The sequence below is a fragment of the Aedes aegypti genome, chromosome 2 (assembly GCF_002204515.2).
Source record: "Aedes aegypti strain LVP_AGWG chromosome 2, AaegL5.0 Primary Assembly, whole genome shotgun sequence".
In the NCBI taxonomy this organism is placed as follows: domain Eukaryota; kingdom Metazoa; phylum Arthropoda; class Insecta; order Diptera; family Culicidae; genus Aedes; species Aedes aegypti.
The window spans coordinates 278,270,365-278,291,081 of record NC_035108.1 but is presented as its reverse complement, the minus strand read 5'-3'; the positions used below and the strand labels follow the sequence as shown (position 1 = coordinate 278,291,081).

General features: G+C 36.4%; 1 protein-coding gene across 1 annotated transcript in view; it reads right to left on the bottom strand.

Moving 5' to 3' along the window:
- Positions 1–4,762: 4,762 nt before the first annotated feature.
- Positions 4,763–20,717, bottom strand: part of LOC5574312 (L-selectin) — a 79,815-nt gene continuing 63,860 nt past the window's right edge. The window contains exons 2-4 of the mRNA XM_021845166.1: positions 11,015–11,115; positions 5,621–6,021; positions 4,763–5,556 (exon numbers count right to left, since the gene is read on the bottom strand). Of these exons, the coding sequence (XP_021700858.1) occupies positions 5,398–5,556; positions 5,621–6,021; positions 11,015–11,114 (660 nt within the window). The 5' untranslated portion in view covers position 11,115 and the 3' untranslated portion in view covers positions 4,763–5,397. The remainder of the gene's footprint in view (positions 5,557–5,620; positions 6,022–11,014; positions 11,116–20,717) is intronic.

Here is a 20,717-nt window from a genome sequence, read left to right as displayed (position 1 = left end):
AAATAAATTTATAAGATCTATAAAGGAATCATTTGTAGAAACAGAAGAAATAATGTGCCAGATGGATTTCGCGGAAAGCTTGATACATTCCATTCCACTCCATTCAAAGCCATTACTTCGTACGACCTCAAGTAACAATACATCCATTTGTAATTTATTACAAAGACAAATCTTCGATCAAAGTCTCAAATTTGTTTGGACAAATGATTTGATTAGTCAAAAAGGTGTTAAGTTTCTTATCTGTATTATGAACTTCAAAGCAATTAGTTTTTTTTTCCAATGCATCACTTTTTTAAATTTTTTAGAAATTTTTGTTCAGATATTTTAGAAAATTTGCAATTGCTTTGATAAAAAATCTTTGTTTTTCCGATGCTTCGATTGAAATATGGGTTTTCAAAGAAAAGGCTTATATGGTCCACAAAATTGGCCATAACTCAAAAACGAAAAATAAGTACATTTCAAAAATTTCAGCGATTAAAGCTTATGAAATTACCTTCTCAAAAATATATTTTAAAAAGTTTTCCTCTAATCGGAACATAGTTTTTCCTGCTTTTCTTTACGAATTTTCTCAACGGTGGAAAATATTGTGGAAAACTTTTTCCAGTTAATATTTTTTTTTATTCCTGAGAAAATTTGCTTTCATTTTCATAAGAAATTTTGTTTCTACGATGCTTCGTTCTTGAGTTATGATTTTTCAAAGTAAGTAGTGTCAGAGGAAAACAAAAAAAATCCAACTGAGTTTTCCGGGAAAATAAGCGACCCTGAATTTTTTTTATTCATATATTGATGAGCTCTGCCTGTGGAAAAAGTTTCATGAAAATCTGAGACCCTTCGGCCCACTTTGTACGGAAATAAAAAAATCCTTATGTAGGAAATGATTTTTTCCAATACATCAAATTACCACAAATAGTGCATCATTGCAGTATTGCAAAACATAAGAAGATGTCTTGTGCAGTTCACGTTTTTCTCCATGCTGGTGTAATTTAGTTTTTAATTTTGACCCAGGTTTTTCATCTCGTGCGTTATTTTTAGTTCAAAAGCAGAAGTAAATTATTGAATTTTTAACATGAATCTTGATAGCATTTACTCGCAAGATGATTGTTGGGGAGAGTCTATAGAATACGAAACACTGTTAGAAAAAGAGAATCTTAGGAAATATGACGATCCATACACACATTATGGAAATGTGTTACTAAAGAGGTTGCTATTCCGTGATTGACCGAAGTCAGTGAAAATGCACAAAGAATCAACTAGAAGATCGGCTGGGATTGGCCATAATCTTCTTCAGTGTGCATAATTCAGTGCCTCTATTTATACATGGTCAATAACGGCGCCGGCCACGTCCTTGCAGTCAGGTGGGATTGGGGGAAGGAATGTTAGTGTGTAACTGTTGCTATTTGGAGACCGTGTTTGCCTCTGCATCTCCACAAAGGTTACTGGGAGGGATGTTTGTTAATGGGGAGGATCGTTGGGTCACAGGATTCACTTTGATAAGCGATTAGACCATGATAAATAATTATTGTTTAGATATAAACATGCTTATATCGTCCCCTTAATGCTACAACTAGATAACTCGAAAATAAAAATTTTGGGATGTGCCACTTTGAAAATATGACCGTTTTACAAGGTGACGGTTAATCGCAGAGGATATGGTTGAAAAATAAACTTTAACTTGTGTATTTTGAATCACACGCTTATGAGCTGTAGGTATTTTACAGATCTAATTAATAAAAATGTTTTGGCATATTGAAATCAAAAAATTCAAATTTCGAGTTATCTAGTTGTAGCATCAAGGGGACGATATGTAAATATAATATTTTCATTTGACATGAACAATATCTATGTAGAGAAAAATTATGCCGACACTTAACATGACGATCCTTTCAAAGTTTGTTGAATAAAGTGAACCTTTCGCAAGTCTACACTCGTAGTGTCGAACCATTCAAAGTTTTTTTAATATTACAAAAATAAAGGTAAAAAGAAAAAGGTGTTTTGAAAAAAAATTTAGACATAAATAATTTATGAATTAAAGTTTATGTCGACACTCACAGTGACGAACCTTTCATAATTTGTTGAAAAATCATATTTACGTCTCACCGTTGTAACGAACAACGGTGCAGTCATACATATTTTATAGATTAGAAATAGTAGCATGAAACGAGCTCACCAATTGATCCGTCATCCTTGAGCAGCAACAATCCACTTTCAGCTTCACTCGTTTGCTCGGCTATATAAAAGTACTCAGAGAAAATAAGCGCGCGACCCGAGAGGGAAAACAACTGACGACTGCTCGGGCTTTCTTGACGCACTGCCCAGGAGCAAGCATCAACGTCGAAAGATCAAAAAGAACTAATCGAACGCGGCACTTTTTCACTTTACTCGACCGATGCACGACATGTTTGATCCTGCCCTCATCGCCGGCCCTGCAGGAGCAAGCGTCAAGGTCGAATGATCAAACACAACTCTTAACATTTACTTGTTCATATTGTATCACAAACCACACCACATGCTATTGATGGCTAGTATGATTGCAATGCACGTATGAGAATTTCACAGGGAAGTTATTATTGAATAGGAATTGCCTTCCATACATCTTCAAATATGTTAAAAGTGATCGATTGCAAGTTTTCGCAAAATAAATTGTACCCTATATGAAAGCTCTTGTTGTAGACTTAGAAATGAACTGATTCTCATCGCGGGTATCTGCGGGCTACTAAAGCCTTAGGGTACCTTTAAAAAAACAATTGTTCTTTGAACAATTTTTGAACTTAATTCACTTTGAATGAATATAATACTAAATTTTATTCAACTTAGGTTGAATTATGTATATACAAACAGTGCTTCTGAAGATATCGTAGCGGTTTGAGCTCTCTTTAAATTCAAAACTAGCTGATGAAATATGGATTGAAAATACAAATAGGGTGCAGAACAACTTGTGCACTTCCATAATTCACTTTGGCATGGGGGGTTTTTCTCGGCCGAATTGTCTGAAACTTTGCAATAAGAAGCATTTCAGTACGACGCATATTATGGCCAAAAGTGCCAAGAATAGGATCCGGCTCCCTATGCTTGAAAAATCTTGACCCCGGTCCACTCAAGAGCTGTATAAAATTCAAAAACCCATGAATGTGCTTTAAACTTTGGATTTAAGGTGAAGACCTGAGATGGAATAATGGAAAAGTGTTTGCAAAGCATTTCGGTAGTTTTTTGAATATAGCTGAAAAATGCATAAATGACAGTTATCAACTGATCTAATTGCTAAGAGATAAATAGATAAATGGAAAAAGAAATTTTATTTTTTGAGAAGGTAATAGATTAAGGACCTACACAAACATTGTATTTCTAAAGCTAAACTCAATAAAAAAAAAGGCATAAAATGAACATTTGATACCGTTTTGATTCATATTACGGACACTTAAGGACTCAGTGAAGTATAACCCAGCATAGAGCATACAAAATAAATCATATTGTATGATTCCTTAGCGCTATCGAGCGTAAGAAGCCCTTATCTTTCAAATGGTGGGTAAAGAATACGCTTCCGCAACTTGAATAATTTTTAATAAATCAAAATGTGTGGCCTTTTCATGATTCTTATTCCGGACGCTTCCTCACTTTTGCCTCATATTCCGGACACTTTGAATCGAATTCCGGACAGCTCATGATAATCATTAATGGAACAGTCAAATCATCAACTGAAATCGTCAAACCACTAAAGAGACATCTAAGGTAGTTGGGCATTATAAATTTTCGAAGATATTCATGGAAAAAGCTTACTAAAACGAGCCTCGAAAATGAGAACTTTTGAACGACAAAAATTGAAACATTTCGTTTCCCATACAAAGTAGAGTGTCTGGAATTTGAAGCTGTCCGTAATATGAATCAAAACGGTAGTCAATAAAAGCGCCGCGCCATCAAAAAAAAAAAAATCGAAGCCAAACTTCCGATTTTCAAGAGCACAAATCTGGAGAACCGAGCACTCGTTTTAGTTGAAAACTTAGCCGATTGGTCACCACCAGCTAGTGACCAATCGATAAAGTTTTCATCTTAAACAGATGTTTGGTTCTCCTGATTTGTGCTTTTGAAAATTTGAGGTTTGGCTTCGATTCATCTTCACCTTAAACCACGGAAGTGTTAAGGAAGTCAGTAGAAAACAATTTTGATTTTTGAGGTTTTGGCCGCTTTCGGGGCATTGTGCATGGGTGCCAGTACTTGTTTTTTTTAAACAAAAAACTTGCAACCATTTACAAGAGTAATGCAAAACAAAAAGATCAATATTACCCCGGATTATGGTTCTCCAGCACGGCTTGAAACGTGGAATATACTCTAGGAGGACCTGCCCACTCGTGGGGTTTCGAACGCCAGGTGCTTAGGACGATCTTTGGTACAGGAAAACGGTGCATGGCGGCGAAGGATGAGTCATGAGCCCACCTAACTCTACGGCAAACTCAGTTGTCAGAAGGTGGCAAAAGCTGGAAGAATACAATGGGTAGGGTATGTTGCGAAAATGCCGGACAGCAATACTGCAAAGATGGCGTTCGCTTTGGATCCAGTTGGTACAAGAAGGCGTAAAGCGCAGCGAGCTAGGGACGCGGAACACGTGCACAACGATTTGGCGACCATGGTGCTGAACCTATGATGGAGAGCATTGTGGCGTGAAATTGTTATTTTATTTTTGACAAATACAAGAGTTCATCAAATGAATGGATTGATTGTAGGGATCAATTTCTCATTACAATTCTCTATCAATAAAAGCAAAAAACAGTTTCAGATTTAGTACTTTTTATTTTCCTGCATAGAAAACAAAAACTTACAAATGTACCAAAAATTTGAATCGTTGACACTAGTATAGACAATGAGTCGGAATTTTGATGAACTGCTACCAACAAACAAAAACAAATGGATTTCAAAATTACTTTTAAAAAAATGGCTCTTTTTAACCTCAAACTCTACGGCTAGCATCACTTCTTCATACTGATATCTTCTTGGTCATGTTCGAACTTTTCATTCTTTTTTCTGCTTTCTCTAACGCTGTTCTTTTGTACAGAGAAAGCTCGCACGACTGGTCTTCCTTCACGTTTAAAACATAATTACATTACAATAAATAATAAAACACAATAAGTATAACGTACAATTTGTGGACGCTTCCGCTGGCTGTGTTTTGAGCGAAAGCTTGTTTTGTTTAAGCTGTAGTGAGTCGCTGTGGGTCAAGCCTGAATGCGTCTCCTCTTGGAAGGCATCATGACGGTCCAAAGCCGGATGACCTTTCCTCGAATTCGATCGAGGTGAGGCCTTCAGTTTGACTCACGTCGCACTCGTTTTGGGAGAGTGTGGGACTGGGGAATGTTTTGAGGAACACTGGGTTTACGAAGGGTTTGGTTGAGAATTTGGAGTGGAGTTTTATAGACGGATTCCTGGATTACGGGAGCGGACGAAGTTCAGCAGCTCATCGGAATCTTCGCAGACGAATGGCTTCAGATGGTGGCAGGCAACATCGTGCCACTTCAGACCGTCGTTGTAGAAGTTGTTCAGAATCGACAGGCAAGATTCGTCGTTACCCTACGGTGAGAAAGAATTGATAGTTAATTTTATTTGTTCGATGTGACATGGAACAAGAACATACCTGAGCTGCCTCACGGTTATCGGGTTGTTGCTGTCCGTATCCTCCGGTGTAGCTCCAGTCTCCGGTGTTGCGCTGGGTGGTTGGTCCGATCTTGACTCCCGATCCAGACCAGAACCATCCGTTCTCATTTGGTGGCTGCAGATCGGGGCGGTCGCATCCAGCAAAGTTGCACTTGCGTCCGGAGGTCCAGATGTAGCGGACGTTTCCGCGGGCAATGCGTTGCTTGATGAATTCGTTCTCCTGGGGCGTTTCCATCGAGACGGCGTCCATACAATGGCGACGGCAGATGTTACGGGCATCAAGCCAGTCCACTTCCAGGTTGCGGGTTGGGTTATGCTCCCAACTGAAGAAGTACGAATGGGCTACACCACGGGCATCTCGGTACGTGGCGTGCCGCACGCCTGGAATGGGGAAGTTTAGGTTTAGTTCGTGTGATATAGATATAGATTATGATATGTTTTCCGGTTGTACATTTCTAACTAATTCACAACTGAGTTGCATTGCTCAAATTATACGTAGGTACACAATCACAATTGTCATGAGGGGTGTGATTGGATTTGTTTTCAACTACCGGACAAGATTTCCCACCATGACAAGATTGTTGATTTCAGATGTGTGCAACACAACCTATGAGAAAAGCGAATTTGTTTGTTTTTCATGTCACTAAGAAAAGTTGGGAATATCCGTTAGGAACGTCACGCAAAAATTAAGAACTTTGGATCCCAGCTTTGCAGATTTATGTACTTAATTTACTACAGAAATCAGCTTTTAGGTCCTAAAGATTATGTAACAACAATGTTTGTAATACATTCTTGATTTTAAAGGCACTTTTTGATGATTTGGAAAAATATTGTATTTGGCCTTATGGAAGAAACGACGAATTTTGCATGGAGGCATCAAATGAATATTCAATCGTGCAATTTAACTCAAACCATGTTTCATATAAAAGCTAAGGTCCTATTTTGTATACTTGGTAGATCTAACTACGAAATAATAAACCATGGATGAAAAATTATTTCAATTTCAATAACCCGGTATTTGACACTACTTTGACGATCTGTAGTAGAAAATTGTCACACGTTGGAACCGTTCTTAAGGCGGAAAGCAAATTAACTGGAGATCTTTAAGGTTGTTCCTCTCTGTTATTGAATGATGATCACGGCAATAAAATGGCCTATCGATCAGTTGAAGAATATGCTGCTACAAATCTGAGCATCTATTCTGCATGTTAGAAGCGGCTAGCGGCAGTAAGCTAATTCATAGTTTAAAATGTATGAGAAAATCTTTTTTTTTATTCTTTCTGTATAACGTATTGCAAGGAAAGGATCTGCTGCTCAGCTTAGAATACTACAAGCACTTCTACGGTTATCAACTGAGTGCCGCCGTTGTCAAAGCACCCATTTTAACTCTCGTATATCAATATGCTCCAGAGAAACTGCAGGGTCTCCTCATATAGCGTTAGCGTAGTTACGATATACTTCGTAGATTGGATACTAGCAACATTCATGTTTAGCTTTGAAATTCTAATCCAGATTGCTTTCAGGAACAAGGCTGGGAAGTGAACCTTGATCCAACCTTGAAGAAGAATATCAATAGAATGAACCCAGACAACCAGAAGTCGCATAACAGTTTACGAACAAAGTCGTTTATTTACACAAATTACGTCACACCCGGACTACATGGTGGATGATATCGTTTGATCGATGAGTTTCCTCGCATAAAATGCTATTTTTTGAGTTCATTTGTACATTTCGTTTCGTCCCGTATACTTGTACAAAGTAGGTCGGATCAATGCGTAGCAGCTGTCAAATCAATTTTGTTGTAATAAATTAAGTCGCATAAGAGTACAGACTAGTTCGCAAGAAAATTTACACACTCGCATAGCATGTTATTTTTCATCATATAAAATATGCACGTATATTGCCTCCACTTTTGTACGTATAAGGCCTTTTCGCAAGATCTTATACGTGAAACTTTGCATATATAAGCCTCGCATAACGCAAAAGGTGATTTCGTTATACGTACATTCTGGTTGTCTGGGAACATCGCTATTCCGGCCACTTATCTTTATCGTAACTTTGGATAGGGGAAGGAAATGTTGATGCAGCATTTACTTAATGAGAGGCCACCGACTCAGCAACGCCCTCATAAGTGCTACGGAGGAAGAGATTGGGATAGGTATATGGTCAGGATTCGCCTGAAAAGCTGGCGATAGACCGGGGAGTTATTTTCTGCTCAGCGATTTTTAAGCAAACCCAATAACTCCAGGGTCATTGGAATAAAAAAATAAATAAATAAAGCTCTGGGAAACAAAAAGACGTTTGGATAAAAAAATCGCGTGGCATCACTGAATATTTAAAACAAAACGCGTACAATGATCCAAAATTGTCTTTATACAATAGAATGTTTGTAAAAATTGCCTTTTCGAATTTAGTTTGACAGAGGATGTCTTCTACATTTTAGCGAGAGAAAAAAACCCTGGTTTAGAAAAAGAAAAGGAAGAAGTTTGGAAATCTAAACAAAACTTTTAAACTTCAACTCTTCCTCAGTGAACCTAACACAAGAATGTTAATATCAGAAAAATGTTTGAATTTCATGTAGATTCTTATTGGTCATTGGAACACAATAAAAAAAAAATAATATGATTGGAAAGCTTAATTTCCAACTGGAACCAACTCACCAATTACAACGTTTTACATTGAAACTGCAGGGTCTCCGCATATTATTCGTACAAACTTTGAAGGCATGACTCTACGCAATCGAGATGAATAAATTAAACATTGCTACGTGGTTCAATATCTTGACCTATCACATTCTTGATCAATATATTTGACCCATTTCTGATGTCTGATAGCAAAGCATAGCACACGGTGTACTATATTGAGAAGGTGATATATTCCGAAAACTAACAGCTACTTGATGACGTTATTCCTATCCATCTCGTACAAATTTGTGAAAAAAATGATCTAGTGGTCCGGATGGTATATGGTACGATGGAAGTGACGTCACATGTATACAATAAAATTCGATGTTTACACCAGCAAAGAGCCTGCCTTGCCTCTCGAAGTGCACATTTTAGCAGATCTTATATAACAGATCAATAACGGCGCCGGCCAAGTCCTTACAATCAGTTGTACCTGACAGTAACAGACAATCAGTTGCAAAACTTCTCGGCGTCCCGAAAACGAACCGTCTTGCTCGGGCTTTCCGAAGCACTGACTGCCTTGACCCATTTATGTTGTCTAATATTCGTAAAACCGAGCTAAATGTGTTGAGATGTCTTAGCGAACGCTATTTTTCGAGATTTATGACGGAAGAGAAATGCCATTTGAACTCAATGGATTTCAATAGAATAATTTACTGTTCACACCCTGTTTTGATGCCAAGATCCTGGATTAAGGTTTATCTCTTCTAGAATTTAAGGAGATAATCCGATAAATTTCAATTTGATTATTCCAGTACGAAGGAATTATTTTGAAATTATCCAACATTGTATTTTTCGTTAACTCTTCGATTTTTTGAAAAACGTACATCGACATAGATTTTTTATTGATCTTAATGAGTGGGAATATTTCACATTTTTGTTATTGACTAAAATTTTGCTGAGCAAACTCATGTCAAAAATTTAATTCATTTTTAGTTATAACAGTTTAAAAATCGAGCATTCAATCAACCATAATAATCATAATATGTGAAATAAACGGGTCATTTTTTAATTGAGTTGAGCTTGTAATCTTGTAAAGAAGCTTTTGCTCCACTCGAAGTTTTGCCACACCTTACTCTACCAGCCGAGTGCTGAAGGACCGCGGATTTGGCTTTTTAGCGCTCCAGAAAGTTTGATTCCTTTATCCTGGCATTCCCAGTGAACCATGTACAGTACTGACCTGATTTTGTCAGCCTATTCTTGCGAAGAGCTTTTTGCTGACATGGTTTCGTTATCAAATTTTCTCCAAATATTTTTCAACCGAGTTGAAGTTATTATGAATGTGCATAATATAGTGAAAACTTGTTTTCTCTTTTTGAAGGAGAGTTGAAAAACGTTTTGAAACAGGGTCTTACAAAATCGGGTCATCTATGTATCGTATAAGAATGTGCGTCCAAAATCACATATTCGTACGTCAAAAATCAGAATCGCCAGAAATACAAAATTGATCGTAATGAATGTCAACACAACTTGCACATAAATCCCCACTACGATTAATTTACCTCAATCTATGTTAACAACAAAATATGTCGTGAAACTGCAATCTAGAATCGCAACAAGTTGTTAATAACTGATATATCAAGTCAAGTATCAAATGAAATCGCAGTAACTTATCAAAAACTACCACCTAATCTTGGCATATCTGTTGACGTCCCGAACAGGGATTGATTTCCAGGATTCAGAGAATCGTGCTTATTCTGCGCGGCGTGTGAGTCGAGACTAGTCGCTCTCACCGCGAGTGACGTGAGACGACTAATGTTAATCAAATGGGAGCGAGTCGACAATTGTCACCTCATTCGACTCGTGTCACCTCACACGCCGCGCAGAATAGGCACAAATGTCTCATATTCGCTCTCTGTAGCCCTCATGGTTTGCAGCACATCATGAGAGCCTGTTTATCGTATACTGCTACAGCTTTGACTAGATCTGGGGGATAGCAGTGCATGATAAAACCTCTTTAAACAAGCATCAAACTTGGGGGACACTATTGCTATAGGATGTTTGGGGATCATCCCCGGGGGATTACATAATACATATTGAAGTTGTCGACATATTCACTTTTTGACATTAAATTCAACACAAATCAAACGTTTTTAGAATTTAGAATATTTTGAACAAAACCGAATGAATTACTTAGAGCAAATAGGACATTGCATGCCTCTAGATGTTTAATATCACATGGAAAATTATGATTTCGATTACAAAAATGACCCCAATATGTGAAAATAATTTTCGCTACGAAATTTGAGATCGGATTTATGTTTTATTATAACTGGGGTGTCAGGGATAAGCGACGGACTCTTTAAAATTTCATCAAATAATGATCGTAGAACCAATTGTTCGTAAGGGTTCAAAAAATGCTAAAATCTCATCGATTTTTAATCTTTGAACATAAAGCTTTAAATTTACTCGATTCCAACAAGAATAGTTCTGACATGAAGTGTCATACTAATACTCTTTACTTTTGCATTTGATTTACTTAACTGATGAACAGAAATAACGTTATTTCTCTTAACTGTGAGTCCCCTACTATCAAAGTTACCCGAATTATCAAAGGTACCCCGTTTTACGGTACTTATAATATGGATTCGTTTGACCAAGCATAAATATATCCAACCCAACCAAGAATCTGATTGTTGGTATTTAGGATATGCCTTCCCAATTCATAACACTATCAAACAAAAACTTACGGTTAGCGCAACTTCTTGGGTCGGGCAGGGCAAGTCGTCGTTGGGCCAGCACCACGGTGGCACCGATGGCCAACAGCACCAGTGTTCGCAACACGGACATCCTGAAAGCAAACAAACAAATGGAAATGCGTTAATCATCACTCATCCAAGAATTTCCCGTTTTTGGAACAGTATACATCTATGTTTTTTATCGTCCACATGCCTTCTGGGAAATTCCCAAGCCAACCATGACAAATAAACTAGATTGCAATCGGTTGCGCGCCCTTTGTGGCGACCATTGTCGCCTGGCCATTAACCAAATATAAAGCCAAACCTATTTCCTGAAACTGTTCAGCTGCGTTACCCATATGATGGTATGGTATGATGGGTAGGCCAAAGTCGTCAAGCGAGCCAAAAGTGGCGCGGCCGCAATGTGAATGGCATTGTTATCGATTTTCCCTTTGTCGTGCATTAAATTTCAATTTCACGATTGAGGCCCACTAACCCAGCAGCGGTGGGTTTTTTTTCGTGTCCACTAAATGCGCTTTTTCTATAGAGATGAAATTGATTAACCAATTGTACACTGGAATCTTGATATACGGACCAATTCGAAGGTTCGTAAATTAGTTAGTTTAGTTCGTAAATCGAGGTTATCGAATTTCGATGATTTAATCAGGACAATATGTGTGGCGGCCTTCCTTAGCCGAATGGTTAGAGTCCGCAGCTACAAAGGAAAGCCATGCTGAAAATGTCTGGTTTCGATTTCCGGTCGGTCCAGGATCATTTCGTAATGAACATTTTCTTGACTTCACCGGGGCATAGAGTATCACCGTACCTACCTGACACACGATATACGAATGCGAAAATGACAACGTTGGTAAAGAAAGCTCTCAGTTAATTACTGTGGAAGTACTCATTGAACACTAACCTGAGAAGCAGCCTCTGTCACTGCCTCCAGTGAAGACTTAACGCCAAGAAGAAGTAGAATATAGTTTTCCATTGAATCGTCTTAACTCAATTTACAAGCAAAATGAATTTACGTAAAACGAGGTTTAAGTGTACATTGGTACAAAAGACAAGTCGATCAACGCTAACATGTTAATCGGGGGGATCGATTACAGTGCCTCAAATTGCCGTTCGTCCCGATGAAATCAGTCAATGTCGTGTCATCGCGAGAAACGAGAGTATGTTTTTCAGAGGGAAAAAACTTTTCAACATTCCGATCATCGTTGCAAAAAGGAAAAACGTGCCAAGACTCCCCAAGAGGGGGAGATTACATAAGAGCGACCTGCTCAAAATTCATTCTACGTCTGCCCGGGCGGCGGTGGATCAGTTGGATCCGAATGGAGAAGGGACCGAAAAGACAAACATAAAACCATAAGGAGACCGTTGCACCGCTCCACCCTTGTCACGCTGAAGCGTGGAGGGATCACGTTCGTGAGATAATTCACTCATGATTACACGCGAAAAACTTTCTCTCTACCCCGAGAGTGGACCGTGCATTGACTGGTGCAGTGGTACCCTTCGACTGCAAGCGCTTGGTCCATATTAGGGCACGGAAAACTGCTTAGGGCACTTGTCCATGACAGCCAAGATAACCATAATGTCATCGCGTTTGATTGATAGTTTATGTGTGTGGGGGATCGGGAAGTTCACCTGGAGTTACATAGGTCACTCTTGAAGGGATTTTATAAAGTTTGTTTATGAAGTATACTTGACGCTGATGAATCTTGGTTATGTCAACTGTAGTAATGAGCACGTGGCGTTCATTTCGTAGAGCCCCCATAAAAGTTAAAGATGTATACATTTCACAACCTGCAGCTGTTCAATTCACTTGATTAAGGAGTTTTGCCTAGAATTTACATACCGTCAAACGGGGCTTCTTTTGACATTATTTCCACATTCTTCAACTTTGAGGATTTGTAACTCTTAGAATTATTGATAGATATCGATAATTCTTGCATATATTTAAGTTGTATATGTACGTAACAAATGTGCAAAATATGAGGCAAATCCATCAAGAAATAACAAAAATGCTCGAATAGCGAAAAAAGTGTGTCCTTCAAAACAAAAAAGGGGCTACTTTGGACATTTTTACAATTTGATAATGAAATGATTTTTCCTTATAAATTTCAAATTGATTCTAAAGATTATCGTCCATGTGATGTTATTGAACGTTTTTTCATTGATAAACATAATTTAAAAAATTGCAAAGCTCGAAACAATTACACATATATAACAAATATCATCGAAACATGCTATTCACTATTTTCAGTTTGCAGTATGAAACATAAACTTTAAACTTCCTTTTAAATGGAACTATCATTTACGAATGCTTTTTTTTTAAGTTGACATAAAAGAACGATGTAATTACTAAGTACTGCGATGATTAATGAGTTATATACAAAAACTGTCTTTCCTATTCTAACTGCTATGTGAACGATATGTAGCATTATCACATTAATGTCTGGTACTAAAAAGTAATTTTTATTAAAAACGCAATCTATGAAGTAAAATTTTGCAAGGTTGTAAAGATGTAAAAGTTTGCTTTTGTAATATGTTTCTAGCTTCTTAGCAGTTTAGAGCTGGCTTAAGAGTAGTTTATTTTGGCAATTGAAGCATGAAATTGTTTTGTACTACATGTAAAATATGACGGAAAATATGTTTTAAGAGATTATGTTGTGAACTTGTCATTGGTACGTATTTAAATATGTTTGTTTTATGTCTATTCACTTTTCAAAATGTTCATTTTAATTTGTTTTGTTTTATAAAATATACAAATCAAAACATTATAATAAAACAAAAGTCGTAAAAATAAGACCTTTGATCAATTATTTTGATAAAACAACAATTTTAAGCAAAACAAATCACAAGATTTTTATGAAACATTACGATTTGATAGTTTTATGATGTTCTCAATAACTTTCCACGATATGGGAAAAATTCAAACAATGTTTTCATAGCCAATGTTTTATACCATGGGAATATTTATTCAGACTTTTTTTAAATGTTTACTTATTTATCCTGTTATTGTTGATGTTGTTCCAAAAAAAATTCATGCCGAGTGGTACAGCTTACATTGGTTAATAAAAGTGCTAAAGACACAAAATTGCTCAGATTAATATTTACGCTGCAAATAAATACAAAAGGTGAGTGTCCAAAGTAGCCCCCGGAATCAAAAGTAGCCCCGTCCGACGGTATATTTTTATCTGCCATTTGCTACTTTATGTCAACATTAGGTAATACATGCAATTCATCAGTTTTGTGCCATGAATGCAGTTTCAGAATCATTTTCAATAATTTTATTTTGAATCCTTGGTAGAACTTTTCTAACAGCTAGTTCATATCGGTACAGCATACAACATAGTCAATCCGAAAATTTGTTTGAAGATCAAAATCTTGTATTTAAGACAAAGTTTACATTTTCTGTTAAAAACATTCCATATATTTGTTACATTTGGCTTGGATGTGTTTAATGTGATTTTTGAAAGTTAAATTTTAAGCTATTGAGAGCCCTGGATGCTTAACTTCACATGACCAACTTATCGGAATCTTTCTCTTCGTGACAACATGTCTACTTGAAGGTTTCAAATGAGGAACTTTTGGTTCATGTGGGAATATTATTAGTTGAGTTTTGTTTTTGCAAGAAGGTATAACGAAAAAAATATCAACTACATGCTTCGTGTTTTGGCCTGTGTCATCCGCAAACAAAGATTTTTGACATCCCTCAGGGGATTCAGATGTGAAAATATTGTATAATATTGGTTCCAAAATGCTGTCTTGAGAAACACCAGCTCTAACAGGAACTCTTTCGGCGTAATGGTGAAGTCTCTAAGATATAGTAAAAATGATCATCAATTTTAGCTAAGCCCAGGCAGCTCAGTCGTTTGAAGTAGATCAATGATGAAACTGCAGTATCCGGCGTTGCTATGAATATTGAACTTTTATCAATTTTTTTATCACACATAACATCCAAATGTAGTAATAAATAATCGGTACTTGAGATGTTTCCACCATATTTGATACGAATCTTAGCTGCATCCCTTTATAATAGGTGTATCTTGATCAAATCAAACTTGATTGGCTTATACTTCTTCTTCAAAGTCCTCAAAGAAATCTGGCCCAATACAACTTACATCATATTTCCCAACCACTCAATGCTATTACACCTTATCGGTGCATACTTATTTCACGTGAGCTCTTCACCATAAATCAAAGCCAAATCCATTCGCGCCATGTTTCGTCACCCGAACAACCGTGCCGCAAAAACATCTTCCCTCCATTACTCGTGACACATATTTCATAACATCTCATTATCCGTACCCTATAGGCTAAAGTACCGAGAGACCGACAGGTTTTTTTTTTTTTTATGTCATGCTTAACATAAGACAACGACCACTCTGCCTGCAGCATCACTTTACTACTGTCCGATGTCGATTTTTCATGTTACATTGCAACCGTACACAAAATAGGAAGAAACCTCCAACATGACCAGCGTCTTCTTCATCGAATAATGGTCCTCCCATATGGCTTCACATTTTACGCAAGGTTCCTCTTGAGCTTCGAACATAAAATACGCTTCTAGATTGACCCACGGTGCCATCATTAGCCGGCACTAAGGTGCCAATGGAGCGATGGCGCTTCTTGCTTCCTACCCATTCACTAGTCGGTACCGTGAAACGGGGGAAAATTGATCAGTATTTTACAACGTTTTTGTAATCTCTTCTGAATTCAAACACTGTCAAGCTTGTTTAAAATAAATCAATAGCGGAATCGTACGCTTCTAAGCAACTTATTCTCTAAATTCGTCCAAAAGTTACCTAACCCACCAAGCATTTTGATTTGGTATTTGTTTCTAATCTACTCATAAGCACTGTGCCATTTGAAATGAAAATTAATTCTAAAAGAATCAGTTTCGGAGTTAATCAAATATCACCCTAAATAACATATTTTTCAGCACTATGAGGCAAGAGTGTCACTTATATAAGACAAGACGGCTACCAAATAATTATTTAAATTTGAATAATATTTAAAAATCCAATGCAACTTTATGTTCAATGACAGTTTATTTGTATTTTTTTGTAGGTATTACAGACCGAATCGGTGCCAAATTTACGCCGATTGGAATTCAATCAATATTTAACCTAGTTAACTTCAACAAATTAAAAAAATCTTTGTTGTTGTTAATTACAGTTTTAAAATATTTATTCAACATTTTTTTTTATAAATAACTGTCATTCGTATGACTTGTAGCGACAGAGTATCTGAAAAATTGAAACTTTAGAGGCCTCATTTGGATTATCAAAGAGGAACCAAGAACTACTACGAGAGTATCAATGAGAATTTTCCCTAGAATTAGTCCAGAAAATTTTGTAAGGGTTTTCATAAAAAATTGCTTAGAGATTCATCGCAATGTTACCCCAGATATTACTTATGTTTTTCTTCGATTTGATTTAAGAATTTCATCAATCATTACTTCTGGTAATTTTTCTCAGGTATTCTCCGGAAATTATAATAGTTTCTCAAGGGATTTTTATAATTTCCATCTGAAATTTCTCAATTAATTACTAATTAATCAGTTGATTATTGAATTATATCAGTGATTCTTCCGGACATTTTTCGTTCTAGGTAATTTTTACATTTCATCCAGTGTATTTTCCCCAGGTTCACTTCAGTAATTTCTAATAAGTCCTCATGGAAGTCATCTTGAGCTGACAGATGGAGCTAACTCATACGCTCACAACAATCATTAGTTGGCATTCGATGTTCATTCTCGCGCAACGTTTCAAAAGGACCAATCTAACATTGAGAGGCTCTCTTTGATTACTTTCTCTTTAATCAATAACTGAGTCACATTAACCTCTTCTGTTGAGTTTTTTGTATGAAGAAATCAAGGTAATTGCCTTTCGATCTATAGTGAAAAACTTCCCAAAAGCTTTAGTATTCCACTGTTATAATCGAAAGAGAGCGAGAGAGAAGAGAATCATTTGTATATAGGTCCTTTGGTAATGTTCAGCGAGCATTGAATAATCCGGGGCTGAGAGAGTGGAGAGAAACGTTGGCTTTAGCCAAATGCACATCTTCCATTTGACAGCTCTTGCTTACTGCGAGCTCTGCAAACACCTCATCATTGCTTTTGGGGTGAACTGAGCTCGGTTGAGGTCAACGCAAGAGCAAAGTTTGGCTTTGTTCTTTGCCGTTTTGGGCAAAGAGCTGCAACGATGCAACGAATGCTCTTCCCCGAACTGAGAAATAAGCAAACATGCTCTTCCTCGAACTGAGAAAGTAGAAAACAATAATCCCTTTCTCTTTGAAGCACTGAGATTATCATAACAAAATCTCGCGTAACATTTTAAAGGGACCTATCATTTAAAAGCTCTCTTTTCTTACTTTCTCGTTAACCTATAACTGAGCCAAATCAATCTCTTCTGTTGCGCTTTTTGTATGAAACGCTAGCCAAGGACATTGTCTTACTATCTTTAGTGAAAAGCTTCCCAAAAGCTTTAGTGTTGTACTTTAAACAAAACGACGAATGGTAAAAAGTCGAATCCCAAAACGTCGAAAGGGACAAAACGTTGAAAGGACAAACCGTCGAAAGTAGTCATTTTTCAACACCGACGTGAATTTGTTTTGCAAACCTTTTTTCCACATTAAATATGTTTTGAAAAGCTTTAAGCACATAGTGAATTATTCATTCTTTTGAAAAAGAATTATTTTAAGAAGAAATTCTCGTTTTCTTTCAATTCGCTCCTTTCGACCTTTTGTGTGTTTGACGTTTTGTCCTTTAGACGTTTTTGCATGCGACATTTTGGTATTCAACGCTTTGTCCCTAACTGTGGGAATGACAATTAGCAAACACAAATGTGTAAACTCTTCATCCCACAGAGTAGGGTAACGGTTGTGTTTTGAACCCTTTATTGAAGTGATTTTCAATTTTTGTCCCAATTAGGGTAGAAGCGCTGGTTTTGGCCATACGCCAGTTGTCACCATAGTGGATTATATACCGTTTTACATATCCAATCAGCATGGAACCTTTTGTGTTCAGTAAATCACATTCACATGATAGAGATTCATTCATTTACTCGTCCGAATTGATTCAATACATAAGAAAACAATCAATTTCCCTTATAATTTCAGCTCCCATACACCTAATTTGGCCAGTCTCATAAGAAATCAATGTGATTGACCAATTTAGGAACTAAAACTAAATATATGGCCGAAACTGGCTCTGATGGCCTATAATGACCAACGAGATTTACAAAGCAAAACAATGGTTTTCGGTCAGTTCCGATATTTGACACACATAATATGGTTTGAAAGCTTGCATTTGACATATTTTTAGTGTAAATAATGCTCCTCCAGTTATTTTTTGTTGACATTTTCTCTTAGGCTGGCCAAAACAGGTGCTTTTATCCTAATTGATTGCACAGTGTAACCAAATCAAAGAACATGTCAAAATGTGGAGAAAATTTTCCCTAACAAAATAAGAAGTCGCACACGGTCTTGTATGATCCGAAATATGTCGAAAATAATTCAATTATGAAGCACTATTCTTCATTGGACACACCAATACATTTTGGACTCTCAAAGCATATATTTTGGACCCCCATATTCACATTCGATTGAAGACAAAGCTTTTTCTGCTTAAAAAAACAATTAAAAATTGTTTACATTCGAAAAATTTCTGACGGCTTCAATTTCTATGTGTAGCAGTGGCTTTAATAGGCCAACTGAAATTAATTTATTTTAGTCATAATTTAGACATTTTCCATGCACAAACTGATGATGCAAGTGCAAAACAGTCCTATCTATTCAAATAAAATGAGAACTGAGTATATAGAGGTCCAATATATATTGATTACCCTAGGGGGATTAGGGTCATAATGAACACACGGGGTGAAATAGACACTCCCTTATTCTCTAAGAATATGTATATTCATCAACATTTTACACACTGCATGAAATCTGTATTGGACATGAACTGTTTGACGTTATAAAAGTTTGTCCTCTGAAATTTTACCTTAATTTTTACTCAGCTTGGTTTATTAAAAAGGCGGTGGAAGAATCTACTTTGAACAAAGTAATGTTAGAGAAGGTTTTTCTTGCTAATACAATAGAGGGGGAGTCCTTTTTCATATCAGTACATTCGACAGTCATTAATAATATAGTTTTCAATAATTTTCACGAAAGTTAGCTTTCCCTATACCTTTTTGTTTTTGATCTGATTTTCTATCTCGTTTTCTGACATGTTATATGCATGTTTTCACCATGAATCCCCGTACGTGTGTGGGTTCAATAGCTTCTCTTTTGTAGTTGATATTTAATAAGGCTAAGTCAAGAGCAAGGAAGAAGCCTGTCTGTCAGTGAAACGTTCCAAAGAAATGTCGATTATTTTTCCCAGAAATTGTTGAAATAATTTATGAAAAAACGGGCAGTAACTATTCTTTTCTAAATTTAAATGGAAGTGATATGAGTAGAATAATAACCGATTACGAATAGAAACCGATTACGATTTTATTAATAAACAAAACAAAACGTATAGCAAAAACAAAGTGTCCACTTTATAAAGTGAACAGTCCTAAGAAACACCTAAGAATTTCGCTCAAAATTATGTTTGAAACTCGCCTAAAAAATTTTGAAGGTTATTGATTATGTGTCAAATTGTTTGAGAATCAGCAAATAAATCTGTGAAATTGAGCTGTTGAGTCGTTAGAGCATAACCGTTTGTTTGAGTATTTTTTCATACTGATTGTTTTGAAATCATTTTTACCACGAGTACTGTGTGTATAATTTACAAAATATGCTATTTAGAACTAATGTTAAACAAATCTCCAATGTATTTGTATTGATAAGTCTAAGCATTTCTATCAACAATTTTCAATCAATGTTTTTTTTTCACCTTCATCCTTTTATCGCTTTTCTTCTAGTATGCTTTCAACAGATTCTGTTAAAGTTGATTAGGAAATTGTTTCAACAAAGTATACCATTAGGCAAAAGACGTTAGGCATAAAGATGTAAGGCATAATGGATGATAGGCATAAAGACATTAGGCATAATGGGCGTTTGGCATAAAATAATTTGCATTTGCAATTTGAAACTTGTCTTATATCACAAATTGTTCGGGACCATTTACAAATTCCATTACGCTGATGAGGGTTGGTGGATGTCCTTAAGATGTAACAGCCAATAAAAAAAAGTGCAAAATTCATACAGAAGCGTTACGGGTGGTTTTATTGGTTGGTCATAAATGACTTTTTTCAGTATTATGAAATTTGACAATGAATCGAATGCCAATCGCAAGATATGGAAGAAGATTGTTGTCATGATCATTGTTAAGTATCCAGTGCAATCAGTGTGTTATTCATTTCTTATGATGTTGATTTTAGTGAGTATTTGAAATGGTTTGTTATATTACTCTTACATAATTGTGTTAATTCTTAAGAAGGGAATCTTCCATATAAATTTTAGTACTTGCAATGTACATGATTACCTTCAAGACAACAATCAAAAGTCATGTCAAGAATTTATGTTATAATAGGTGACATTATCTTCATATTATAGCAACAACTCACGTAAGTATAAATGAGTTGGATCGCTGAAAAACCGATGAAATTATGATGTCAACATCAGCCTACAATGTATTGATCATGGAATGTCGCACCGAAATTTAACTACTTGCGAAGGTTTAAAATAATCACTGTTTCTATTAACTTTTGGGGAAACT